Source organism: Gossypium arboreum, chromosome 5 (genome assembly GCF_025698485.1).
Source record: "Gossypium arboreum isolate Shixiya-1 chromosome 5, ASM2569848v2, whole genome shotgun sequence".
Classification (NCBI taxonomy): Eukaryota; Viridiplantae; Streptophyta; class Magnoliopsida; order Malvales; family Malvaceae; genus Gossypium; species Gossypium arboreum.
This window is the reverse complement of record NC_069074.1, coordinates 3,202,067-3,229,812: the sequence shown is the minus strand read 5'-3', so window position 1 is coordinate 3,229,812 and position 27,746 is coordinate 3,202,067. Positions and strand designations below refer to the sequence as shown.

General features: G+C 34.3%; 1 protein-coding gene and 1 long non-coding RNA gene across 2 annotated transcripts; both read left to right on the top strand.

The window, feature by feature from the left end:
* Positions 1-848: 848 nt before the first annotated feature.
* Positions 849-1,665, top strand: LOC128292787 (uncharacterized). Its single transcript, XR_008282698.1, has 2 exons — positions 849-1,142; positions 1,450-1,665. It is a non-coding gene; the product is annotated as an uncharacterized LOC128292787 (long non-coding RNA).
* Positions 1,666-6,434: 4,769 nt separating this feature from the next.
* Positions 6,435-27,726, top strand: LOC108471495 (uncharacterized). Its single transcript, XM_053028362.1, has 36 exons — positions 6,435-7,793; positions 8,944-9,088; positions 9,551-9,829; positions 9,951-10,118; positions 10,207-10,422; positions 11,002-11,096; positions 12,296-12,467; positions 12,828-13,252; positions 13,837-13,960; positions 14,921-15,016; positions 15,103-15,174; positions 15,731-15,868; positions 16,119-16,272; positions 16,411-16,778; positions 16,900-17,363; positions 17,449-17,790; positions 18,018-18,242; positions 18,932-19,022; positions 19,156-19,233; positions 19,327-19,617; positions 19,729-19,926; positions 20,190-20,675; positions 21,019-21,180; positions 21,392-21,718; positions 21,819-21,901; positions 22,004-22,108; positions 22,361-22,589; positions 22,802-23,167; positions 23,260-23,361; positions 23,783-23,926; positions 24,375-24,463; positions 25,042-25,124; positions 25,217-25,332; positions 26,065-26,150; positions 26,939-27,038; positions 27,230-27,726. Exons 1-36 carry the CDS (start codon positions 6,865-6,867, stop codon positions 27,293-27,295), a joined length of 7,614 nt encoding a protein of 2,537 aa, XP_052884322.1. The 5' UTR covers positions 6,435-6,864; the 3' UTR covers positions 27,296-27,726.
* The last annotated feature ends 20 nt before the right edge of the window (positions 27,727-27,746 follow it).

Below are 27,746 nucleotides of genomic sequence, written 5' to 3'. Positions count from 1 at the left end.
TGTCCGGCTCAAGCATCCAGAACAATCCCGACTCCAACACAAATTTGGTGATGTATATTTTTCTGTTGGGTAAAGGTGGCATGTACATAGGTATTGTTTAGTCACTTGAATATGTATATTACTTTGGGTAGTGAAGGATGAATTATAAGATTTAGATGGTTAAATGAATGAAGTTTTTAATCAATTTAGAATGATGCTATGATAGTTATGAAGTTAAAAAAAATATGTTAATGATATAAATATTAGTTATATGAATGTGAAACATTGGTGTTGGTTTTTTTTTTGTTTGAATTTGCAGGGGTTTTAGGTAAAAATAAGCAGAAATGCTGTCGAAATTTTTTATAAAAAAAAGAAATCCCGGAATACTCGAACAAGTCCCGTTCTACTTTTAATACGTGTTTGAACTTTGAGAATCCAATATAGGGAGTTAATTATTATATTATACTATGAAAGTTATATTAATTGTAAATTATTCGTAAGTTGTCTAATATGTCTGGTAATGTCTCATAACCTCGTTCTGGTGACAGTTTGGGGTTAAGGGGTGTTACAATAATAAATAATATACCAAATAATAATAATATGTAAAACAATTTAAATAAGACAAAGAAAAAAGAACTCAAAATAAAAGAAATAAAAGATTTTAAACAAGGGGACCAAAGCAACAATCACACAAACTTGCGGGGATAATTTTAAATGTAGAAAAATGCAAAAGGGATGATTGAAACACGCAAGACAACAGAGGGACCTGAGTAGCAAATATCCCATTCGGGCTTTGAAAATGACCCCCTTTTTACACTGCGTCGTTTCACCTTTTAAAGAAAACAAAAGGGTTTCTTCCTTTTGTAGGCAGATTTCTGCTGCTTATTTTTTAAAAGAACTCAGCCTCCCTACCCCCTTTTCTCTTCCGTTCGGCTAGGGTCCTGAACCCCTCATCGTCGCCCTCAGTGGTTTGTCACACCACCATTACAATCAGTGGCCAACGACAAGTGAAATAGGCTACTTAGCCTCTGTTTGTGGTGCCTTTGAAGGTCCCAAATCCCTCGGTCGAGTGCCCAAAAATAAAGGGACTTCCCAACCTCCCCTTTTGGGCTCAACTCCGATGGAGAAAGAAGTCTCCGACGACCGACCATGGGAGTTTTCCGGTAAGTTTTATTTCCCTTTTATTTTCGTAAGTGAAATAAAATAAAATAAAATAAACTAAGAGAAACAAAAGTAAAAATAAGTTAAAGAGACAGAAATCTTCACACAAAAAAAAAAATCACCTTTAAAACGAGTATTCTGTTTTTTTTATTAGTTTTTGCTTGTAAAATGTACGTAAAAAAAATTACAAGAGAGTAGATCCGGGCTTTTAAAGCCATTTACAATCGATTCCCTTTTAGTTTTTTTGTTTTTTGCTATTTATTTCTCTGCGCTCCCATGCTTCTTTCTCTGCTATTGTGCTTGTTTCAGATGTCAGACGACGCGTAGAGGGAGACTGATGGAGCAGCGTGCGAGCAGACGAAGAGGCGCGGGGCGATGGCTGAACGTTCCTAGGGTTCTGCCGATATTTTTTGCATTAGATTGATAGTTTGGGCGTATTTGTTATTGTGCTGATTGTGGTTTTAAGTTTTGGGCTAAAATTTGAGTTTGGGGTTTTTTATTGGGCTGTTTATTTTGGTTTGAAAATTTGGTTTTTATTTATTTTTGTTTTTGGTTTTGAGTCATGGGCTTGGGCAAATTTAGGCTTAAAATATATTAAATTTATTTTATAATTTTGTATAATTTTACTTTAATTATTTATACTATAAGAAAATTTAAATCATTTTATAATTTATTATATATTTTAATTTAATATCTTATTTGAAAAATATTGTCTTAAATTATTATTATACAATTTCCTAGATCAAACATCCATGAAAACGTGTTATGAAATCTATTAAATTTTTATTTATGAAATCTATTTACTAATTTAAAAAAAATTCAATCATGTAAATATTAAATATAAACTCATATAATGAATCACAATTAGAATAAATTTATTTATAATATTCTAAATATATTACTCGCATACATGTTAATATAAAATCTTTATAATGGAATTCATATAATCAATCACAATTATAATTAAAAATCCATATAATGAATCACAATTAAAATACAAAATTCATTTTGCATGAATTATAATAAATTAATATTTTTCTATATTAGTTAAAATATCTATTTATTTAAAAATTTAATTATGAAATAAATTCAAAAATTAAAAGCGATCTCAAAATCTATTAGAAATATAAATTTTACTATATTTAACACAATCATACATAGTTATAAAGCTATCTTCATTAAAAGAAAAACATAGACTAAATGGTGTTACATCAAGTTTTGCGTCGAAATGCGAGATTCGTATCCGATATAGCTCGAGAACTCTTAATGGTGTTGTTGATCACATGACTAAATGTATTGATACAAGTAGCTCTTTGATACGTTTATTTAAATCCCAACCGACTTCGATTATGAACTTGTTGAAAAGAGATCGCAACATATCTATTTACTCTTGATTATGATTTTATCTAATGTAATCGTTTAATGCATTCATTTTCTACCAAAAAAAAAAAAAGAAAAACATAGAATACATATTTTATTCCTTTTAAATTTGTACAATAATCATATATGTATATTCATATTAATACTTAAAAGTTTTAAAACATTTTAAATCTAATCACAATAAAATTTCAAAACTTGTATATCGCACAACTAGATTGTGTGTATTTATTAAAATATGTTATATATATTTTAAAGTTTTTTTTTACAAATTTGTCAACATTTCATAAATAAAATTATTTTGAAAATGAAAAATAAATTTTAATGAGAAGTTTGTATTAAAAAATTAACTTATTTCATAAATATTTGATAAATAGACTTGTTTATGAACAGGAATTGAAACTTAAATTTTGTAAAAATCTAGGTTCGAGCTTGGGCTCAACTCAGCCTAACCCATCCAAAGAATCCATATCATTATCTTAAAAAGAGATAACTCTCAAAATTATACATAAACTTTAATCTAATGTATAATTTTATACATGAATTTTAATTTTGTATAATTTTATACATGAAATTTTGATTTAATTAAATTCTCACAAATTACTATCATAATTATTGACATAATATCATTTTATGCTTATATGTTATTTACACAAATAATTATAGTTATCCAATATAAAAGTAAATTAATGTATTTATTTCTTTAAATATGTATGATTAAATTAAAATTAAATTTTCATCTATATACTTGAACCACAATTGAAATTTTATATGTATAATTTCACCAAATCAAAGATAATGTATTAAAATGAACATTAAATCAAAGTTCATGTATAATTTTAAAATTTATCCTTTTAAAATTAATAAAATATTAAAAATATATTAAGTTATAGTAATATTTATATATTTTGTAATACCCCATACCGCATACACGAGACCGGATAGGATACGAGGCATTACCGAAATTTTCGAATAATTTCAATTAATTTATATTATTTAGTATTCATTTTCATGTTTCATGTAACATCCTTTTCATATATTCAATTCAAAATATCATATAAAATACGATATAATACTTAAATTGTCATATTTACATATCCGAACCTACCTGACTAAATTGCAAAAATACCAAGATTTAGGGGCATATTGGTAATTTACCATTTTCCCAAATTTCACCCAATCTTAAATTGATAATTTCATTCAATTTATTAATTTAGATAATAAAACAATTTATTCCCTTCAATTTAGTCATTTTTTATATTTTTACAAAATTACCCCCTAAAGTTTTACTTTTATTCAATTTTGTCTATGAGCTTAAAACATGCAAATTAGCCATGCTAACTGAATATTCATATATATTTTTCCTCCTCCTCCTCCTCTCCATTCCACATCCTTAATGTATATAACATTCTTATAAGTACGATTTCACAATTTACTTATTAATGCTCACATCAATCTGTTCACATGAGTCATAGTCACTCAATTATTTATAATTCGAGTTACAGAGCTCAAAATTAAGATCCGTAAATTTTCCATAAAACTAGACTCACATATCATTCCACCATAAAATTTTAAGAATTTTTGGTTCAGCCAATTAGTACAGTTTATTAATTTAAGTTTCCCCTGTTTCACTATCCAACAGTTCTGACCTCTCTTCACTAAAAATTAATTATATCACAGTACAAAACTCGGATAATGTTCCCATTGATTTCTATTGAAAATAGACTCATTAAGGATTCCAAGTATATAAATTTGAGACTCTAATTAATTTTCTCCAATTTTTAGTGATTTTCCAAAGTCAAAACAGGGGAACCCGAATTCATTCTAATATTGTCTCACAAAACTCATTATATCTCATAATTTACAAATCCATTGCGTACACCGTTTCTTCTATGAAAAACTAGACTCAATAAGCTTTAATTTCATATTTTATTCATCTTATAATTCGATTTCTATAATTTATGGTGATTTTTCAAAGTTAGTCTACTTCTGCTGTTCAATATTGTTTTAGTTCAAGATGTTTATTACCATTTTTCCTCTAAATTTCAGAGGTCATACAATTCAGTCCTTGCTCAATTAGCCCATCTATTAAGATAAATTTTCTCAATTAACATTTTATTCCATCATTCTAAACTATTACAAAATCTTTAAAAATCAGAATTTTAACACTAAACCTTAAATCACAACTTTTTCACAATTAGGTCCTAAAATCAATTTCTATTGAAATTACTTGATAAAATCATCAAACAACAAAATCAAAGCTTCAAATTCATTTTATTTCATCATAAACAACTAAAACTTATCAATGATAGCTTTTAATTTTGTTCATAAAATCAAAAACTAATGAATTAAACACTTGGACCTAATTGTAAAAGTCACAAAAACATAAAAATCTCAAAGAAAAGGGTAAGAATTGAACTCACATATGTCAAAGTATGAAAAACCAGCAGCTTTCAGACCTCCCATGGCGTTTTTGCTGAAGAAAAATGATGATATCTCTAGATTTTTCAAATTTATCTTGTTTTATATGTTTAATTTGCAAAATTTCCCATTTTGCCCTTGTTTCTCCTCGTCTTTTTTGCTGATTTTCTTGCCCAACCATCCAGTCCATACAATTTGGGTCCAATTGCCTTTTAAATCTCTCCTTTTTAATCACTTAAACTATTTAATCACAATTTAATAAATTTTGCACTATTTTCAATTTAGTCCTTTTTAATTAATTGACTAACCAAACGTTAAAATTTTCTAACGAAACTTTAATACTAACTTAATAACACTCCATAAATATTTATAAAAATATTTATGGCTCGGTTTATAAATCCGAGGTCTCGATACCTCGTTTTCAACCAAATTTACCTGATTAATTCTTTTAAAATCGCAAAATTCACTAATTAGAAATAATTCTTTTAAGTTCGCGCTTGACGTATAATTATTATTTGTTAAAATTTCTAAACTTACTCGTCGGATTTAGTGATCTCGAATCATTGTTTCCGACACCACTGAAAAATTTGGCTGTTACATATTTTACTGTTAAAATTCAAATAAAAACATTTAAAATTTTATTTAGTTTAGGTTCAAAGGGAAAAATCCTTCGCTCAAGTCAAGCCCAGCCGAGAGAAAAATTTTATTTAATTTTGTCATTCATTATTGTGAATGAAAATAATTCATGTCTATTATTAGCTAAAATATTTAAATTTATTAAAATCAATTTTAAAAATTATGCCCTGAAAATTTTAGCATATTTTAATTTTAAAATTATATTAGTGTAAAATTTTTTAATTAAGTAAAAACCTGACTAAAAAAGTAAAAGTTAATCATTTTAATTTATTAACAATATCTTAAGCTTTTAAACATGATTTTAAACTACTAAATATATTTTAACAATATTTTTATTTTTAAATTATTTTAAAAATCTTAATTAAATATTTAAAATTTTATTTAAATTTTTAATATTAATCACATTATAAGTTTTATCATATCTGTTTTTTTTTGTATAATGTTTAAAACTACTCATAACTCTTTTCCTAACACTTAAATAGTAGGATAATGTGCTTAACTTTTAAGAAGTTAAATATTTTTATTTTAATAAAAGTTGGTTTGATATTATAAAAATATTTTTGATTTTTATAGTGCAATTTTAAATAAGTAAAATATATATTTTAATTTTAAATTAAAATATAAATTTAAAAATTAAGATTAAGATTAAAATTAAAATTTAAAAATATTAAATTTAACTATCAAAATTATTTTAAAATAATAAAATTAAATAAAAATAAATGTATCACTTATCGCATATATAATACATATACCTTATTATACTATATATGATATACGATATTTTTAATCAATTTAATATTAAATTAACTCGTAAGACTAATTTAGAATAACTGTAATATATGGGGCTCGGAATTGGATTTGTATATGGGGCCTTGATTTATTGCTGAAGCAGTACAGACCTGCGGGTTTTGCCTAACAGGTCCTAGCGGGTTTGGTTCGAGCTTGAAGTCTCACATTAAACAATTGAATCCCGAGACGACATCGTTGGCTTAACAATCCGTCAGCATCATTTGATTTAGCACGAGAAGGTTCCCGACCCGAGTAATATCGAATCCCCGCTTTCACTGTCTTCAACTTTCAGTTCTCCCAAATCTTAATTCCGACCCAGTTTTCTCCAATTGTTTTCCCGGCATCCAAACACCGAATTCTTAATCCAAGCGCCCCCCCCCCCAAAAAAAAAGAAAAGAATCCAAATCATGCAGCACCAAGTGGTCACGATCAATCACAAATTGTCAGTGAAATAATTATCCAAAATCCAAAAAAACTACTTTGTTTCCATTTCAATTTTCTATGGACAAAGAAACTGAACTTCTCTCGCGCCTAGCCGCAAACCATCTAAACCTAGCTCAATTCGAACCGTTGCGAGCTACGCTTCTAGCTCTACGAACCAAAAACCCCGAACTTGCTCTGGCAATCCTTCAAACGATCGTCGCCAACTCGGGTCGGTTCGAGAACATTGCCTGGTCACCTTCTTGTCCATCGCCAGCTCTTTTAACTTATCTTTCAACTCTCGAACTCTTGCAATTTAATAATGCTACATCTATATGGAGCTTCGATCCCGATACATTGCGGTTACGAGCGGAATTTTTGTTGTTAGTTCAAGTTTTGATTGATAAGGTCTCGGCTAGTCTGAGAAGAGATGTTGATTTGGATAAGATTGAAAAAGAGAAGGAAAGTGAGAGCGAAGGTTTTGAGGAAGAGAAACCTGAGTTGTTGGATAGAAGTGATGATTTGAAAGAGGGAAATGGTGAATTGGGAGATTGTGTTAGGGTTTTAGATAGGTTTCTGGAATTGGGAATGAGGAGGTTGAGACCGGATGTGGTCATGGAAGGTGGTGATGCTGATGCTGATGGTGACGAGGAGCACAAGGCTGTCTTGGAGAAGGTTTTGATTGAGGAAGAAGAAATGGTTTGTTTGAGGAACGTGACTATGGATTACGCAGATCTTTTCGATGCCTTATCTGAGAATATTCGGAGGCAATTGAAAGGATTGGACGGTGATGATTCGGGGATGGCTATAATGGTACGAAGAGAGGAGAAGGTGATAGTGGATTCATTCGATGAGGAACATAAGGGGGTTCTTAGTTTAATACAAATGAGTGTTCAGTTAGCCCATTTGGATGCTATAAAGGAATATCTGAAGGATGGGGATATTGAAGGAGTGGTTTCTCGCATTCGTTTTCTTCACCTTGGTTATGGAGTCGAGGACGATGTGTATCGGTATGTGCATTTATTGCTAAAATGTATCTGAAATTTACAGTTTAAGTGCAATGTAGTTTCTCTTTCAAGATGCTTAGTAGGACATCTAGCCACTGTTAGATACGAAAGTAGAAAAAATTGATCCAATTGTGGTTGTGGTAGGTATGTGCTTTGTTATACTTCTTTTGTTCTGCGAGTGTAGTAAAAAAGTGTAGCGAAGAGCTTGAGTAATTTCACTCTTTCTGCTTGGCCTCAACTATATGCATAGGATCAGTGTTGTGCTCTCATTAAAAATGGTTTTAGACTTCACTTTAAATCTTATCAGGCTTGTTTAACCTACAGCTTTTAAGCATGAAATTTAGTTTAGCATCTTGTATAGAGGACAGTTATGCTATTTTAAGATGCCTCACGTGAACTACACAAGAAATTTTCTAATGGTGATTTTTTGTACAAGAGCAGTAGAGAGTTTGATTTAAGCTAAGTATGTGAAAATTGCTTCATAAAAAGGGGTCGAAGCTGAATACCAACTTAACCAACCAAAGGGGTGCTTCCTCTGCTACCATAGATCTTTAACAATTTTTTTGTCATTCTGTTAATGGTTTAAATAATATATTTCAGTAAAGGATATATAAAGTTTTTGTCTATGTAAATAAATAAACTTCAATTTTTTTCTTGGTGTATCTTTCATGAAATCGTGGTTTCAGAAACATTTCTTGTGTAAATTGGATGTAAATCAAGTCAATATATTTAGATTGACTGCTCCTGGATGTACTAGAACCATTCTATATATGCTGAAGATGGTTAGATGCCAGAGAAATATATTCTTGTATAATGAAAGTGTACAGTGTGGCCATTTAGATATGAGGTAGAGTTTTATATTCTTTCTTTGATGGAATAAAAGATGTTTATAAGCATGCTTTTGGTCTACTATTGCTATCATTTTCTTAGAATTCTTCAAAAACCTTTTTCCTGGAAGTAAATTTCATGAAGGTTTTATTTGACAAAATTTATCAACAAAATAACCTTGTATGCTTTATCTGCTCAATAGTTTTCTTCCCTAGATCTTTTGGTGATTTGAAAGATCTATATTTGTCATTGTCTTTGGCATTGACATAATTTCATTCATTTGTTTCTGTATTTTTATTTACATTTCCTTTGGTATTTCTAATAGCACACTCTTACGAGATCTACTCAAGAGGGTTTTATCAGAAAAGGAAAGATTCGGAGTGTCCCGGCATTCCACAGAGGAAAAGTTGTTACGGATTTATGGAGAAGCTCTGTCATCAAATTGCAGGCATCTTGTCCAAATGATTCAAGTATTACCTTCTTTTTTCTTCTACTGGCTCCCAATATCCATACTGGTGTAATCCTTGTATATTACCTATAGTTCTCTGCAAACCATGTTGGCTTGCTTGATGTCTGTTTTGGAGATGCCATAACCCGGTTATAATATAATAGTTTGGCTAGCTTCATACCATCATTTTTTGTGACAATTTTAATACTAACATCTTTATGAAATAAGTTCCTTGACACACCGTAAAATTGGTAATTGTCATTTCATTTTTGTTTCACGTGTAATAAAATTTATTGACTTTGGAGTTCATTTAAAACCTCCAATTGGTTTTGGTTAGTTTTGAAATGAATTTTTTTATTTTTTATTGGTTCTTGTGATGTTAATGTCTCCTAAATTGAACTTTGACTTTCAAATAGAAGATCTAGCCCTATTAGTTAAATCCTTTACATATTGTCACCTTGTATTTTACCTTGCTTTCTTGCAGGTTATTCACGACGAGTTGCTTGTTGAAGAGATTGAGATGTATAGATCTCTTGATAACAACCAAATTCCTCCACCTCTTGAGCATTTTCATAAGTATTTAGTGGAACTGAAAACTAATGCAGATTTAAATAACAAGCATTGGCCCTTGAGTATGGCAGCAAGTTCTTGCATGAGAGATTTGTTCCATTTTGCTCGCATTTCTGGGTTACATGTACTAGAGTGTGTGATGAATACGGTTTTATCCGCCATAAAAAGGGAGAACATTGAAGAGGCAACTGATGTATGTGTCTTATTTTATGTTTAAGTTAATTCATCAGCCTAAAATGTAGCAGGCATTTTTTATGTGTTACTCTTTTACTTTGTCAATCTTATATGCATTTTTTTTTAAAAAATGTGGTTAGGTTCTTGTACTGTTCCCTCGGCTTCGGCCCCTGATAGCTACTATGGGTTGGGATTTGCTGTCTGGTAAACCAATTTTGAGGCGGAACTTAATGCAATTTCTTTGGGTAAGTAAATCTCATGTTTTTCAGCTGGAAGAATATCCTCTCTACGGAAACCGATCAGACGAGGTAATTCATGTTTCTGAACTTTCATGGTGTTATAGTTGAATATTCTATAGATAAAAAATGAAAATTTAATATTTTATATTATTGACAGGTATCTTGTGTGGAACATCTCTGTGAACAATTATGTTATCACCTTGATATTGCCTCTTTTGTTGCTTGTGTCAATTCCGGTCAACCATGGAGTTCAAAATTCTCATTACTATTGTCTGGACATGAAAACATAGTATCTGGAAGTGAAGATGCTAAGTTAGACACATTTGTTGAAAATTTTGTGTTGGAAAGGCTTTCTGTTCAATCTCCCCTTCGGGTAAGACTCCATAACCTCTTTTGAGAACAATTTTATTCATAATACTATGAACAGTAATGTTGCATCTGATTCAGTATAAGTCACTGTACTTTTAAATCATACATGAAAGCACAAAAACCAACTAGATGACTAAGATATATTTTTTAACACAAACAAAGCACCCTTAGAAACATCATGACCATAAATAACAATGACACACTAGACGTGGTTTTACCATCAGATGCAAAATAAATTGCATGTTGTGAGAATCTAAAGTCATTAGAACTATTCAAATCTGAGACATTGCTATAACTTGTTTGCAGCTGTAGTTGTAATTTTTTGTTAATATGTCCTTTTCTTTTGAGGTTGATGGATATTCTGTGGAACTTCCTTGGTCTAGGTTGCATAGTTTTACCTCATTCTTTCTAGGCTTCTGTTTAAGAATGACTTGTTACTCATCCCGTACTTAAAAGAGGAGGAAACCTAACTGTTTGTCAATAATAATCATGATGCTATACATTTTGCTTGTTGCAAGCTGTAAGCAGTTCCTTTTTTCCTTTTAGTGTGGTATTGATCTGTAACTGGATTTCTTTTCTTTAGGTACTGTTTGATGCTGTTCCAAGCATAAAGTTTCAAGATGCTATTGAATTGATTAGCATGCAGCCAGTTGCTTCTACTCTTGAGGGCTGGAAAAGGTATCTTGATTGAGCGGTTTAACCCATTAGTATTGTCACACTTGGATGTATGCAATTCCTAAAGCTTTATTTAATTTTTAAAGTCTGGTTGGCCATCCATGGAATGTTGAACTTTGATGGTAGGTATTCCAGATAATCAACATTTGTTATTGTACTGTAGTGGTGGATGGTGTGGTTGGTTCAGGAAGTTGGTTTTTGTTTGCAAGGTTTTGTCTGTTTTTGCTCTGACCTTTAGATTACAAAAATATTACTTTCTGTCAAATTGTTAGCTGAATATTTGTTTTACATAGTCATCTGGTGTTATTTAATTTAACCTGCCCTTTTAACTTATAACGTTTGGAATGAATGTTATAGAAGCTAACCAGTTTTGGTGTTCCATTGGCACACAAATTATTCTTTGCTTTAGGCTTTATTAGTAAAATTGGCCCCTAAACTATATCCCAATGCCCGAATTGGTCCTTAAGTTTTTTTTCTGCTAGAAGTGGTCTCTAAACTATCAACTGTCCCATTTTACCCAAAAAAAGTGTATGGCATCCAGTAAGAATGTGTCATGTTCTTATTGGTTATATCATTTTGTAGAGTAAACTGGGACAAAATTGATGGTTTAGGGACCACTTCTAACCAAAAAAACTTTACGACCAATCTGAGAATTGGGGCTTTAGTTTAGGGGTTCAATTTACTAAAAAGCCTTTGTTTTACACAGCACAGATGAGACTTAGTTTGGTCTCTGTAGTGGAGCAGTATGCAGCCAATTTTATGGGGTAGTCTTGGTGCCAGTGATGAGATATGATGTGATTGCAAAGCAATTTTCTGATTTTATGTCTTCTATAGTAAGAAGTCAACCACTTACCTGATGATTTTGTTGAATAGATTCTGGAGATGTCTGCATCACTGGATTTTGAAAGGGTTATGACTTTTTAGCTTAAAAATGTTGCAATTAATTTCATCTATCTGACTAAAGATAGTGCTATTTACTGACTGCATATTTTATCGTATGGTTAGTACAATAAATGGATATTGAATTAGCCTGGTTGCCACATATATGCATGCTGTGCTTCAACATATAACAGAGATTATTATTACTGGCTGCTATTTATTCCATTTTTCATGCACACTTTCTTTTCCAAGTATCACTTGTGTAAATGACTTTTTTCTCTTTAGGATGTTGTTTCTTATTTAATAGCTCCTTAATTTGGTAGGGTGGAAGATATTGAACTTATGCACATGCGTTATGCTTTGGAATCCACCGTCCTTGCACTAGGAGCAATGGAAAGTAGCATGACTGGTGAGAAAGAGACTCATCAAGTGGCACTATGTCATTTGCAAGACCTAAAGAACCATTTGGCGGCCATAAAAAATATTCCACGCAGGGTACTCTGTTACAGTCTGCAGTTTTTTTTTTTGGAAGAATTTTGTTTTCTTATGCTTTTCTTCATTCATGAAAAATTGCAAGTTGTCCTGGAAAAATCTATTGGATTGTGAATTATCTATAAAAATGTTTTTTAAATGGTTATGCATATATTAAAGTCAGACTTCTTTGCTAGTAACTCGGTTATCATTATTTGCATGTAGCAAACATTTAGGTTACTCTTTAAGTTCTTCATACTGTCATTTTTTTTCTGACTTATTTTGAATTATCTTACTTTTACATTAGTGCCGGTAGACTTTCCATTTTAGTTTCCTGTTATTTACTTCCTGAATTTACATAATGTTCATTTTGTTCAAATGCAGATACTGATGGTGAATGTGATAATTTCACTTTTACATATGGATGATATCTCTCTCAATTTGACAAATTGTGCCTCACCCGGGAGCCTTTTTAAACAGTCTGTTGAATGTGGTTCCGAACATATTGATTTAACCATATATGAAGGTGGAAACAAAATGGCTATATCTTTCACAGGGTTGCTACTTGATATTGTACGTCATAGTCTTCCATCAAGCACAGCTGAGGAGGAGCATGCATCCACTGATGGTTTAAGCATGTCTGGGAGGCAGGCTTTGGAGTGGAGAATTTCAATGGGTAAACGTTTCATTGAAGATTGGGAATGGCGATTATCAATTTTGCAGCGCCTTCTCCCGTTATCTGAAAGGCCATGGAGTTGGAAGGAGGCATTGACTATATTACGAGCAGCCCCGTCTAAGCTACTTAGTCTGTAAGCTTGATGATAATACATTCTAGTCAAATTTGTTAATTTCAACCAAGAAAAAGCAAAAAGTTGTGCAGGAAATGCATCTCATTAACATAACAGGTCATGTGATATGAACCTGTCAAATATGTTTGTTTATTCCATATGGCAAAGTATCTGTTGGAATTGGTAATCACTATAGTTGGTTGCTGGGGGAATATCTGAATTCCTTTATTTTTCAAGTTAATAATGATATTCAGCATGATGTAGCATGCTGCTAACTTAGGACTTAGTCAAGTTGGTTGCCTGTGTTGCAGCAGTTCCTTTGAATATATGGGGTTGAATATCCTTTATTACTTTCATAATCAACTGAAACATTTTTATGACATCTCCTTTGCACATGTAAAATAAAATGTCTTCGAAGAAAATTATGACAAATAAATTAGAGTAAGAGTAGAGGTAGAAGTGGAAGTAATTCTGCAAAGCATACTTATTATATTTATGATCAATGCTGCTTTTGGATGCAAAAATATTGATTCCCTATAAATATCCATAAATCTTAAAAATGTGCATTGAGGTTCTCTTATTTGTTTATTAATCTCCCCGGTCAGTTGTATGCAAAGAGCAAAATATGACATTGGAGAAGAGGCAGTTCATCGGTTTTCATTGTCTGCAGAAGACAGAGCTACCCTTGAATTAGCTGAGTGGGTTGATAACGCATTTGGAAATGTGCATGTAAGTGCCAGATCATTTACCGGCTAATTTCTTTAGATTTATTTTCACATTATACTCTTTATAACTTACGGTTCTTGTTATGGTACTTGTGAATTGTTCTCCCTGCTTTTCTGAATTTAATCAACTTGTGGAGGGTAATCTTATTTTGAATTTAGTTCGAGTCAGGTGTCATTTCACAATGTTCTATGCATATCTGGCTGTGGGTTTTCTTATGCCAAGTAGGTTTAAACAATGTCTTAACAATGATTGAGAGATGAAGAACTTAATCAAATATTGTTTTGGCATTCTTAGTCTGTGAGAAAAACCTTGTTTGTCCAAGTGGTCATGTGTCCCTTTAGCAGCATGTCTGGAAGGATCTAGGTTCAATCCTTGCCTCTGGAAAATGGCCATGGGGTTTTGTGCTCAATCATATTCTTTTTCTTTTTCTAATATAGTTGGTTATATTTTTTTCTTGAAGATTGCATCTGAAATGTTCCTAGGTCTTGGGCTAAAAATATGACTTGGGAAGGTAGAGCCTAGTTTTCAAATCTTATTAAACTTTCTTACCTATAGGTCATCAAATAAAATGTTGCATGTGCGTATTTCCTAGCAACATGATTGTTTCCCCTCTGGTTGGCTGTGATATGAAGATGATCATATGGGATCTTGTTTCTGTTGTAGATATTGTGCTTTCTTTTGTAGATGTCACTTCTTATCACACTATCGTATTTTAATGAGAACTTTTAAATGATCAATCTAGCCATCTTGATCCCAGCAGTTTTCCATATTTTGAGTGGTGATCTTGACTTTACAAAAATTACTTTGTTTGGTGGTGCCTCCTCTGAGGTCATCTGCTTTAATTTAAATTGAAAAGAGACACAGGTCATTTGCTAATACAACTTAATGGTTCTTGTGGCTCATGCACTTGGGTCTTATCACCCCTGTTATAAACTTCCTAGCTCATATATGTGCTTTATGCAGGTAGAAAATGCAGTGTCTCGGGCAGCTAATGGGAGTTCTCCGGTACAGGATTTGGATTTTTCATTGTTGTGCTCTCAATTGGGTCCTTTGGCTACCGTAAGTGCTTACTTACATTGTTAATTCTTTCTTCCCTTTTCATATCTCTAGTTTGGAAAATATTAAACCTTTCATATGTCCTGCAGATTTTTCTGTGCATTGATGTTGCTGCAACGTTAGCTAGGTCTGCCAGTATGTCTCTACTGCTTCTGGATCAGGCAATTTTCATTTTACCTATGAACTTAAAACTTTGAGTTTTTAATAGTCAAGTGTTATCTTTTTCATTAACATTGGTGGTTTAGCATTATTGCTGTAATTTAGTTGGCCGTATTGATTACAATTTTATTTTTTCAGAATTATATGAGAACTTGTGGAACTACCTTTCCTCTTCTAGTTCTTTTTGCAATTTCTTACAGCGTTGACTGATGATTACAACTCTAGCCCTAGCTTCCAACATGATCCCAAATAGTAGTATGTGGAAGGGCCATTGTTAAGGCTAAAACAAACCAAGTTAAACCAATGTGGGATTTAGAAAGATCATTTAACATGTTCTTGTATTAAATATGGCTTGATAAGTGATATTTCAGTGTGAAACAAAATAGTATTCTATTTTCGTCATTATTCATGATCTTATTATGTTCTCTTAGGGGAAGAAATCTTGTAGACTTTAACTTCCCTTTCTACTTCTAATCTAACAAGATTCTAATCTTAAGAGATTCTAGTGTATTAGTTGATGCGTTTTGTGGTTATGTTATTGACTCTATTCATGTTCAGGCTCAAGTTATGTTATCTGAGATATATCCAGGAGGTTCACCAAAGGTGGGTTCCACTTACTGGGATCAGATCCATGAAGTTGGAGCTATTTCTGTATTACGACGTGTCCTGAAACGTCTGCACGAGTTATTGGAACAGGCAAGTGTTTGAATTTCTTGGATGCTCATTTTGCCTGCATTTTCCTCTTTGCTTCCTTTCCCGTGTCCTCTTTTCTAGTTGATATAGGAAACAATATTTGCTTTTCAAAAATTGCATTCTGTATTTCCTTCAAAAGTTGTCTGGATGGTGCTTTATATATTTCACTGGAGAATTTCAAGTATAGTTTATATGGTGTGCTTTTCTTAGGAGATGATTGTAGGATTTCTGATTGTTCTGTGTGACCTTCCAGGATAGTCCTCCAGTTCTTCAGGCCATTCTGACAGGGGAGATCTCCATTTCAGCAGCTAAGGACTCTCATCGACTGGGACAAAAAGAACGTGCCCTTGCACTTCTACATCAGATGATTGAAGATGCTCATATGGGCAAGCGGCAGTTTCTTAGTGGTACTTGTTCTTTTTTACGTTCTTCAGGGAAAAGGGATCCTAAACTATTTTATTTGCAGTGCCTGTTGTTATTTTGATTTTTGCTGCAGTAAATATGTTCTATTGCTTCTCATGTGTCCTTGTGCTGTGAAACCTTAGGTAAGCTTCACAATCTAGCCAGAGCTATTACTGATGAAGAAATGGAAGTCAATTTTGCTAAAGAGGAAGGACCAGGAAGTGATCGCAAAGTACAATCCATTCTTGACAAGGATGGTGTTCTTGGGCTTGGGCTAAAAGCTGTCAATCAGACATCAGTAACTTCCACGACTGGAGATAACAGTGTGCAGTCGGTTGGTTATGATATGATGGATGCTGGGAAGAGGCTTTTTGGTCCTTTAAGTGCAAAGCCCACAACCTATTTGTCACAATTTATTCTCCATATTGCTGCAATAGGTGACATAGTGGATGGAACAGATACAACTCATGACTTCAACTTTTTCTCACTTGTATATGAATGGCCTAAAGATGTAAGGAATTTTCTTACCTTCCTTCCTATATCATTTTACTGAAGCTGAGGTTCTTGCTATGTGTTTCAATGGTTTCTTTTTTACTTGCTATATATTCACTGTTTACTATTTTGCTTTTCAGCTTTTAACTCGTTTGGTCTTTGACCGAGGCAGCACAGATGCAGCTGGAAAAGTAGCAGAGATAATGTCTGCTGACTTTGTTCATGAAGTGATTTCAGCATGTGTACCCCCGGTTTATCCTCCACGGTCTGGTAATGGTTGGGCATGTATTCCTGTCATCCCCACATGCCCTCGTAGTTGTTCAGAAAATAAAGTACTTTCTCCTTCTGCTAAAGACGCTAAGCCTAGCTGTTACAGTCGTTCCTCTGCAACGCCCGGGATCCCCCTTTACCCTCTACAATTGGATATTGTGAAACATTTGGTTAAAATATCTCCTGTCAGGGTTGTATTGGCTTGTGTTTTTGGAAGCAGTATGTTACACAGCGGCAGTGACTCTTCTATATCTAGCTCCTTGGATGATGATTTATTGCAGGCACCTGATGCTGATCGGTTGTTTTATGAGTTTGCTCTTGATCAATCTGAAAGGTGCCCAGCATGCCTTGCAGAATGTTAATGCGCATCTATCTCATTTGCTTCACAATTTTGTTTAATTTCCATTTTTCTGAAACAGGTTCCCTACTTTGAATAGATGGATACAAATGCAGACTAATCTTCATAGAGTTTCAGAATTTGCCGTGACAGCTATGCAAAGAGATGATGATGGCAAGGTTAAACCTGAAACAAGAACTGTTATTAAAAGACTGCGAGAATCTGACAGTGACACTGAGTCAGAAGTTGATGAAACTGTCAATAATTCTAACGTCACAACATCCTTGGACCTAAATGTTAAAGATAACACTTCTCCAGACCCATGGCATGACTCCTTAAAACCTGAAACAGCTGATGTTGATAGTACAGTTTTTCTTTCTTTTGGTTTAGAGAATGAAGATCCATATGAGAAAGCTGTGGAACGGTACTATCCCTTTGTCTATGTATTTGTTGCAAATTGTGACAGTTAATATGTTACTTTCCAGCTCCATATGATTGTTAACATTTACAAGTATCACCGTATGAGGTTTCAGTTTTTGCACTAGCACCCTTATTTGAGGAGCAAAGATTTGAGCTACTGGTAGTTATAAATAGTATTTGACACTCGTGATTAGTGTGTCATACTACTTATCATTTTGTTCCCTCTCTTAGGTTGATTGATGAAGGAAAGTTAATGGATGCTCTTGCACTCTCTGATCGTTTTCTGCGTAATGGAGCTTCAGACCGGTTGCTTCAACTACTAATTGAACGAGGAGAAGGAAGCCATTCAGCCTCTGGGCAACCTCAGGGTTATGGGGGGCATGGCACCTGTAGCAATAGTTGGCAGTATTGCCTGCGGTTGAAGGACAAGCAACTGGCAGCTGGACTTGCCCTCAAGTATGTAAAAGCTCCAATCTTTTTTTCTCTGCTGCAATGATGGCTGCTTAATGTAATCTATTAAGAGATGATTTTGCAGTATGAGGGTACAAAAAGGGCTAGAAAGAATGTTTTGTTTCTAATCCATTATAGTTGTTATCTTCATAATATATGATACCTAAGATCTCTAAACTTGGACATTTTGCTTCCTTGCATGGTAGGTTTGTCACTTTATGGTATTGGGTACATACTTTTGTATCAAATTCATCATATGTGGGCACACTTTCTTTTGCTTTTTCCCCCTGTTTTAAGTTGTTTCATGTCAGAATTTCAAAATATGAAAATCACTATTCCTCTTTTAAAGTGGCTAAGGTATTGTTTGTTGGCCTTGAGGAGGCAAAATACACTAGTCAATTGGTGTTGTAATAAGGTGGCTGTTCTAGGATGTTTGGCTACTACGACATATCTCCCCTCTTGACGTACAGCATGGAACAAAACCCAGCGGTTTGCTTTCTACAAGATTGCCTGAATAAGAGCAGTTGAAAAAGTATCTTATGGGCCCTACAATGAAGGGGATTGAGTATAGTAATCCATGTCTTGTAGCATTATTTATCTGAAGCCTGTTTTAGCAACTGCCAATACTTGCACTTCATGGAAGATTTATAATGTGCCTGGACTCGAGGGCTCTCAAATCTCAATTTCTTTCCCAGGTACATGCACAGATGGGAACTTGATGCTGCTTTGGATGTTCTGACCATGTGCAGCTGCCACCTGCCTCAAAATGATCCAGTTAGGAATGAGGTTCTGGATTTGATAGTAAATGCTTTGTTTTTCCCTGGATGCTTGAACTTGTGTTCTTATTTCCTCTTGATATGATTTCTTTGCTTTTTTGTAATAACTTATTGGAAAATGATACGTTCTTTGGATCATGCAGGTCCTGCAAAGGAGACAAGCTTTGCAGCGGTACAGCCATATATTAAGTGTAGATCATCACCATGGAAGCTGGCAAGAGGTTGTATTCTTTTCAGTGCCTGAACTAAATGAGAAAGTACTCTAGTCTCTAACTAACCATCTTATGCTTCTTTCATTTTCCTGAAAATTTCAGGTTGAAGCTGAGTGTAAGGAAGATCCTGAAGGCTTAGCGCTAAGATTAGCTGAGAAAGGAGCTGTTTCTGCTGCTTTAGAAGTTGCTGAAAGTGCTGGATTATCAGCAGAACTGCGGAGAGAACTTCAGGGCCGACAGCTTGTGAAGCTTCTCACAGCGGATCCTTTGAATGGTGGAGGACCAGCAGAAGCTTCCCGTTTTTTATCATCACTAGGTGACTCTGATGATGCTCTACCAGTCGCTATGGGTGCAATGCAACTATTACCCAACCTACGGTCAAAACAACTTCTTGTAATTAATTGTTTTCATCAGCCTCCTTTTTGGGATTTGACTGTCCTGTACGTAAAGCTTATTGAGTTTGAAAACAATCTGTAAATGATTCATTTCTGTCCTTTTGTAAAGGTTCACTTCTTCTTGAAGCGAAGAGATGGGAGTCTGTCAGATGTTGAGGTTTCTCGACTTAACTCGTGGGCTTTAGGCCTTCGTGTTCTAGCTGCCTTACCACTGCCTTGGCAGCAACGATGTTCTTCCTTGCATGAGCACCCACATTTAATATTGGAGGTTCTACTGATGAGGAAACAACTGCAATCTGCCTCACAGGTATTACACTTAAAGAACACTTTAGATGCATTTTATGGCTTTTAATTTCAAATTAAATTCTGTAGTTTCTAAATGATACTATTTGTGATCTCATGGGAGCTTGACTACTGGTTCCTGGTTCCTCATCTTGAAACTTGAGAGCAAAGATTATGGCACCTTTTGATTCTTCTTTCACTTTTTTTTTTCTCCTTTGAACTTGTTTTTTGCTTATATTTCCCATTTATATGAATCCTGAATCTTATCTTTGATATTATGTCTGACAGATCCTTAAAGAGTTTCCTTCTTTGAGAGACAACAGTGTTATCATATCATATGCTGCTAAAGCTGTTGCTGTTAGTATTAGCTCTCCAATTCGGGAGCCTCGGATATCTGTTTCTGGAACACGGCCAAAACCAAAAACAAAATCAGGTGTACCTGCAAGGTCATCCTTCACTAGTAGTTTAAGCAACTTGCAAAAGGAGGCTCGTAGAGCTTTTTCCTGGGCTCCACGTAATACTGGAGACAAGACTGCCCCCAAAGATGTTTATCGGAAAAGAAAGAATTCTGGTCTGCCACCTTCTGAAAGAGTTACTTGGGAGGCAATGGCTGGGATTCAAGAGGATCGGGTATCAGCGTATGCGGATGGGCAAGAGCGGTTTCCTTCTGTCTCAATTGCTGAGGAATGGATGCTAACAGGTGATGCTGGTAAAGATGAAGCTGTTCGAGCATCTCACAGATACGAAACTTCCCCTGACATTATTCTCTTCAAGGTTTGGTAATTGAACAGGCAAATAGTTCTAATTAATGCGGTTGAACTGTGTATAGGCATTGTCTATTCGTTGCTAGCTCAAAAATTATGGTACAGATCCTTGTAGAATGTCAGTTTTCTGGGAATGTTTATGCTATCGCACTGTGGGATCAGTTGGGTTGGATCTCTGGGGTTGAGTATTTCTGTAACAAATTTCTATGCATATCTGTCTAGAGCAGAACTCATGTCAGGCTTTCTTTAATCAACTATGCTAGTATCATGTGTGATTTATAGCGCTTTTTTTTTTTTTTTTTCTGATCATTGGACCTTTTGATCTGCTGATTCTTCTTTTTGCTTGTTTCTAGGCGTTGCTTTCCTTATGTTCTGATGAGTTTGTGTCTGCGAAGAGTGCCCTAGACTTATGTGTTAATCAGATGAAAAATGTTTTGGGCTCCAAGCAGTTGCCTGAGAATGCATCAATGGAAACAATTGGTCGAGCATATCATGCTACTGAGACATTTGTCCAGGTATTTGGCTATTCCAATCCCCTTCAACTGCCAATAGCTAGAAGTAGTTATATAACTGATTGTGGGTTTATTGTTCTTTAAATGCCACCTCCAACCAAATCAATGATGTATGTTCTTTTTCATTGTCTTCTTTTTTTTTTTTTTTAACTTGCATAATGGAAGAGTTAATTATCCAAGGTAGTTATCAATCTTTCTTATTTTGCATGTGCAGGGACTAATATATGCTAAATCGCTGTTGAGGAAACTCACTGGTGGCAACGATTTGTCCAGTAATTCTGAAAGAAGCAAGGATGCTGATGATGCATACTCTGATGCTGGTAGCTCAAGTGTGGGTAGCCAGACGGATGAGTTATCTGAAGTTTTGTCACAAGCAGATGTTTGGCTGGGACGTGCTGAGCTTCTTCAAAGCCTTCTGGGATCTGGCATAGCTGCTTCTCTTGATGATATTGCTGACAAGGACTCATCTGGCCGTCTCCGTGACAGGTTGATTGTTGATGAACAGTATAGCATGGCTGTGTATACTTGCAAGAAATGCAAGGTAACTATTTTGTGCAGATATTGCAGTAATTGATTCTAATATTTTCCTCAAATCTACTCTATTTGGATGTCTTGGAGTTATGAATTCTTTGATCTCGCAGATTGATGTTTTTCCTGTATGGAATGCATGGGGACATGCTTTGATTCGGATGGAGCATTATGCGCAAGCGCGTGTGAAGTTTAAGTATGTCAAGCATTATGTAGTATGCTAGGAGATTGTTAATTCTACGCTGGGTTCTTGCAATGCTGAATTTCTTCTTATTCTTTCGCTAATTTTATGGCTCAGGCAAGCTCTTCAACTTTACAAGGGTGATCCTGCACCTGTCATTCTAGAGATCATTAATACAATTGAAGGAGGACCACCTGTGGACGTGTCAGCTGTTCGTTCCATGTAAGATGACGTGCAACTTGAGTCACTATAGATTAGCAAGAAGCTGATTGTTCTGGTCCAAATCTTTAACATGAAGCAGGGTTCAATTATTGAATGATGGACCCTGCATCTATTTTTCTGAGGCCTCTACTTCCATACCTCTATCATAGTTACATTTCAGCTATTGATAACTTGATCAGTGAAAAGAAAAAGTGAGATGAAACATTTGGTTGTTTGTGGTAATGGAATTGCCTGATGCAATTTATGCTGCAGGTATGAACATTTGGCCAAAAGTGCACCAACAATCTTGGATGATTCTCTTTCTGCCGATTCATATCTCAATGTTCTGTACATGCCATCTACCTTCCCTCGTTCAGAGAGATCAAGGCGGTCTCTAGAATCTTCAAATAGTAATTCTCCATATGGCCCTGACTCTGAAGATGGACCACGTAGTAACTTGGACAGTGCTCGTTATACTGAGTGTGTTAGCTATTTGCAAGAAGTAAGTTGAAATTAATTCTTTTCACATGCTTGGTTATGTGTTGATGTTAAATTTGTTGCATTTTAACTACCATCTATGATTAAGCTTTCTTGTCATTTATGTTTCTCTTTCCATAAATGTCACAGATACCTACCTACATATGCATTGTTTTAGTCAGTTTCCATCCCAGTGATAAGATCTTTGATTTGATTGTCCTTTTTTTGTTATTGTAGTATGCTCGTCAGGATTTGCTTGGATTTATGTTTAAGCATGGTCACTTCAATGATGCATGCTTGTTATTCTTTCCTCCTAATGGTGTTCCTACACCTGCTCAACCTTCAACAATGGGAGTAGTAACTTCATCATCGTCCCCTCAAAGATCAGACCCCTTGACAACTGATTATGGAACCATTGATGATTTGTGTGACTTGTGCGTTGGGTATGGTGCTATGTCAGTTCTGGAGGAAGTGATTTCACAAAGAATTTCAGTTGCGAAACAGCAGAATGCATTGATAAATCAATATACAGCTGCTGCTCTTGGCCGTATTTGCACTTATTGTGAAACTCATAAGCACTTTAATTATCTATACAAATTTCAGGTAACTGATATGGAATGTTAACAAGTTCTGTACATGTTGCTAAACAGCTGCATTTACTTTTTTTTTTTTTCTGAACTTATTTGATGGCTTAGGTAATCAAGAAGGATCATGTCGCAGCCGGACTCTGTTGTATCCAGTTATTTATGAATTCTTTGTCTCAAGAGGAAGCTATCAGACATTTGGAACATGCTAAGGTAACTGTGCATTACAAACTCCTCTTTTTTCATTATTTCACTGAAATGCCTATTATATGTAAGAGAATCCACGAAAAACCAACAATACTGTAGATTGATGTTCGAAAAAGTACAATCCTGAAAAAGTTGCATGGTATTATAGATTGTTTTTTCTAAAAGTGTAATTATCCAGAAGAAGAAGAAGAAGAAGAAAAAAGGTGTTTCAAAAATTACAATTCAGAAAAACTTACTTAGTATTGTAGATTGATTTTTCAAACAGTATAATTATCCAAAAAAAAAGAAAAAAGAAAGATGCTCCAAAAAGTAAAAGTATTAACCGTTGAGATGTCTCAGGTATTAGTAAGGCTAGTTGTGCATACAAAATCACATGAAACTGAATGGTGGTAAATGCTCCTGTTACTCATGCTTTCTTTTGTTACAGATGCATTTTGATGAGGGGTTATCAGCACGATACAAAGGTGGAGAATCTACCAAGCTGATCACAAAGGGCGTTAGAGGAAGAAGTGCCTCTGAGAAACTTACAGAAGAAGGACTTGTCAAGTTTTCTGCTAGAGTGGCAATCCAGGTAATAATAGCTACAGAAAAGATATTCTGCTTGTAATGAATGGATTTAGAAAAGATATTCTGCTTGTAATTGAATTCTTTTCCTTTTTGAAAGTCTAAATACACATATCACTACCTTCTATTATGCTGAAACCCCACCTTTGCCTACACCAAAAAATTGAAATAGAAAATATGAAACCCTTTGTGAAATAAAATTTCGGCAGCTAAGGAACCTAGAAATTTCTTTCTTTTTTTTTTTTCAGATATTGAATTTGTATGAACAAGTCCATGGCAATACTCAGTATACTGTTATGTTTTAGTTGCCATCTTAGCAGCTTGCCAGCATTTGATTAAACTGGATATCAGTTACTGTATTTCACAAAGAATAAATTCAAGCTCCAATTGCTTTCATTTAATGTCAGTTTAATTGGTAAGTCTCATGTTTAGTTTATATTTGTCGGGCTTTGCAGGTGGAAGTTGTGAAAACCTTTAATGACGCAGATGGACCACAGTGGAGACATTCACTTTTTGGGAATCCAAATGATCAAGAAACCTTTAGGTTATTCTCATCTTTAATTATGTTTAGGCATGAGAGTAGCCAAAATTTTTTTCTGATGTTTCAACTTGTTGGAATATTTGGTTAACAACTAGGCAACCATGATTGGCTCCTTAGTTAATTATTATTTATCAGAAATGAGAAAATGCAGCTAGTTTAAATATATTTCAATCACTGGTGTATATTACTTGAAGCTTTTTGTCTAAGGCATTTTAATTCAAACAATAATGCATAAAGTGAAAAGGCCTTTTAAGCTTTATTATTATTTGGGGAAAAATTCAATTCAGTGGTTAGTAATTATGTCTTTGTCAAATAATTGCCAGCAGTGGTGGAACATTAGTTGTATCGTGTAATGCTGAAGTTAATCAAGGCTAATGAAATTTGCTTACTTGTTAGTATCCATCTCATAAGGTGGTTAACTATATTAATTACATTCATTAAGCATCCACATGAGGATGCTATACCATGCATAGAATTACTCTACACTTTAGAATGTATCACCTTCTTTGTGCGGATCCATTGTTAGTGGAATGCACATTGCTATCGATGTTGACTGGTTTGTGATGCTTGCTGCATTTCAGGAGGAGGTGTGAGATTGCAGAAACTCTTGTCGAGAGGAACTTTGATTTGGCATTCCAAGTTATTTATGAATTTAATCTTCCAGGTGGCTGCACATTTTTTCCTTTTTGTCAATTTCTTAAAGTTATCTAAGTTAATGCAGTTCTGCTTTTAACATTTGGCGTATTTTCCATGCAGCTGTTGACATATATGCTGCTGTTGCTGCATCGCTTGCTGAAAGGAAAAAGGGCAGCCAGTTGACGGAATTTTTCAGAAACATTAAAGGAACAATTGATGATGATGATTGGGACCAGGTAGTGCACTTTCTTTTGATGTGGTCTAGTGAACACAATAGTACTTACCGGAGGGCCAACACTTTTTGAATTTATGTTCTGATAGTTCCAGAGGTCCTTTAGTTGAAAATACAATATTAGACTTTTTAAAGTTGTATGCTATGGAAGGAACCACAGTAATTAAGAAATTAGTGTTTGGATTCTGTCGGCAATATTGACAAATTAAAAGCACTAAAAGGCATTCAGTTGAACTTTTGAGCTATAAATTCTGTCTATTACCCATTAGCTTGTGCTGATGCTCTAAATCGAAACTTTTATGAAAAACGGGTCCCACTAGCATCTTCTTGGCATACAAGTTACTTAGAATATTAGTTCCTACTGAATATACTTTATGCAGATCAAAATATTAAACAAACTTGCCAAAGGCTGGTGCATGCTCTGGTTATTTGTATTGTTTAGTCGTCAAAAGGCAGAGGTGCCATAAGCATGGTTGCATGTTAGCTTCTTCATTTGAGTTCAGCCAATAAGTTCTTGTTGTCTAGCTGAATCTGAAAGGCGATCCAATCCATTAAATGAAGCAAGTTTATTCAAATTGAGCTCAATGGTGACCTTTTAGTGTATTTGGTAGTTTCTTGATAAAATGAAATAAGCAATTATGTGAAACGACCAGAATATAGGTTCCCCCCCGCCCCCCAAAAAAAATGTTTCTTTTGTTTCATGAATGAGTGATCGTGTGACTTCTGGAATTTGTAGGTATTGGGGGCTGCTATTAATGTGTATGCTAACAAACACAAGGAACGCCCAGACCGTCTCATTGACATGCTGACTAGTAGTCACAGGTAATCTTTTTTTGGATATTTCAAGTTTTTGTTGTTGTCACTTTGCATTTTTTTCTAGGTACAGCAGATCATACACAGTATGTATTCATTTAAGGCTATTGTATTGGATCCTCAAATAGGTGGACTAGTCTGCTAGGTAATATTCTAACTAGAAAAAGGTTTCTGAAAGGCAACTGTTCGAAGGACTTGTGCCTGGCAATCCAACCTTCACCCACTGAGCTAGTCAATGTTCTATTTATGAAATAGATTCATGCATGCTATTTATCTCCAACCTGTCCTTTTTCTTCCTTGCCTACAAAATAATAAAGCTGGTTTGGCTCATTAATTTAAGTGAATCAGTTGAATATTGTGATGGTCACCTGATAGTAGACTCCTCCAGATGTACTGTTATGTTTTAATTGCAACTGAAAAAGCGATAGGTTTTGCAGTTAGTTGTCACAAGTTCATTACGACAAAACCCAAGTTAGTTGATAGATGGTTAATACTTACAGGGCATGCCTCACTTCTAATATTCTTTGCTGTTATATCCATAATCTTTTTCTTACAGCAATTACCGAGAAATAGAAAACTTTGAACTGGGAATTAGCCATTTAATGGGAAAAGGGTTCATCTTTTGTTACTTTTTAGTGGAGATTTAGAATATTTATAGTTTTTAATTTCTGCTAAAAGATGTCATATAGTTGGAGGTAAGCAGCCTCCTTGGTTTCATTACTTATATTTGTATTAGTTGCTAAAAACTGCATCTGATAACTTTTGTGTGCTTTTCAATTCCTAACTCCTCTTTGCAGGAAAGTGCTGGCATGTGTGGTTTGTGGTCGCCTAAAAAGTGCTTTCCAAATTGCATCTCGAAGTGGAAGCGTGGCCGATGTTCAATATGTTGCACATCAGGTTGTCCTCCTTTTCTCTAGTGTCACAATTTATGAGTTAGTCTTTCATGAAGGTCCTCTGAAGTTAAAAACTGTAAATGTGTGACATTCTTCAACCGATTTTCGAGTGGTATCTTATGCCCATTAACTCTAATCTGATATAATCATTCAGAGCTGACGAGAAAGTGCTGATGTTGTTTTAATACCTTTCAGGCTTTACACGCCAATGCTCTTCCCGTGCTTGATATGTGTAAACAATGGCTGTCTCAGTACATGTAACATGTATTTCTGCTACTTCATATTCACGTGGTTGCTAAGTCCACTATTACAAGAACCGGATTTCACAACTCTGGAAGCGGATGCGATTGGCTGATTCAGATTCTGGCAACCATTTTCTTATAAATAATATGAATATATTTTTTTGTATATATATTCTCCAATTCATTGGGCAAAATCAAATACATGTATTGATTTCTTTGAACTTTAAAGTTTTGATGGTTTCTCGGGCTCATGGTCATTGATGAGTTCTGTTCAGAGGGGGTGTGTGTATGCGCGAAACTGGGTTTTAATTTTATGTACTAAATAATTTTGTAAATTATTATGACATGAAACCACCCATCCAATAAAGATAATAGGATAGCATGCAGTAGCTTCATAATTTTTAGTATGTGGAGCTATTTGCATGGTTTTATCCATACCATATTATAGAAGCTCTCAATTTTCAATCACC

What these genes read in the sequence shown, in the direction of transcription:
- LOC108471495 (XM_053028362.1), top strand. Translation starts at nt 6,865, where the DNA reads ATGGACAAAGAAACTGAACTTCTCTCGCGCCTAGCCGCAAACCATCTA. An exon ending in TGCACGAGTTATTGGAACAG is followed by an intron (nt 15,869 to 16,118) that starts GCAAGTGTTTGA and finishes GTGACCTTCCAG; the next exon opens with GATAGTCCTCCAGTTCTTCA. An exon ending in ACCATGGAAGCTGGCAAGAG is followed by an intron (nt 19,234 to 19,326) that starts GTTGTATTCTTT and finishes TGAAAATTTCAG; the next exon opens with GTTGAAGCTGAGTGTAAGGA.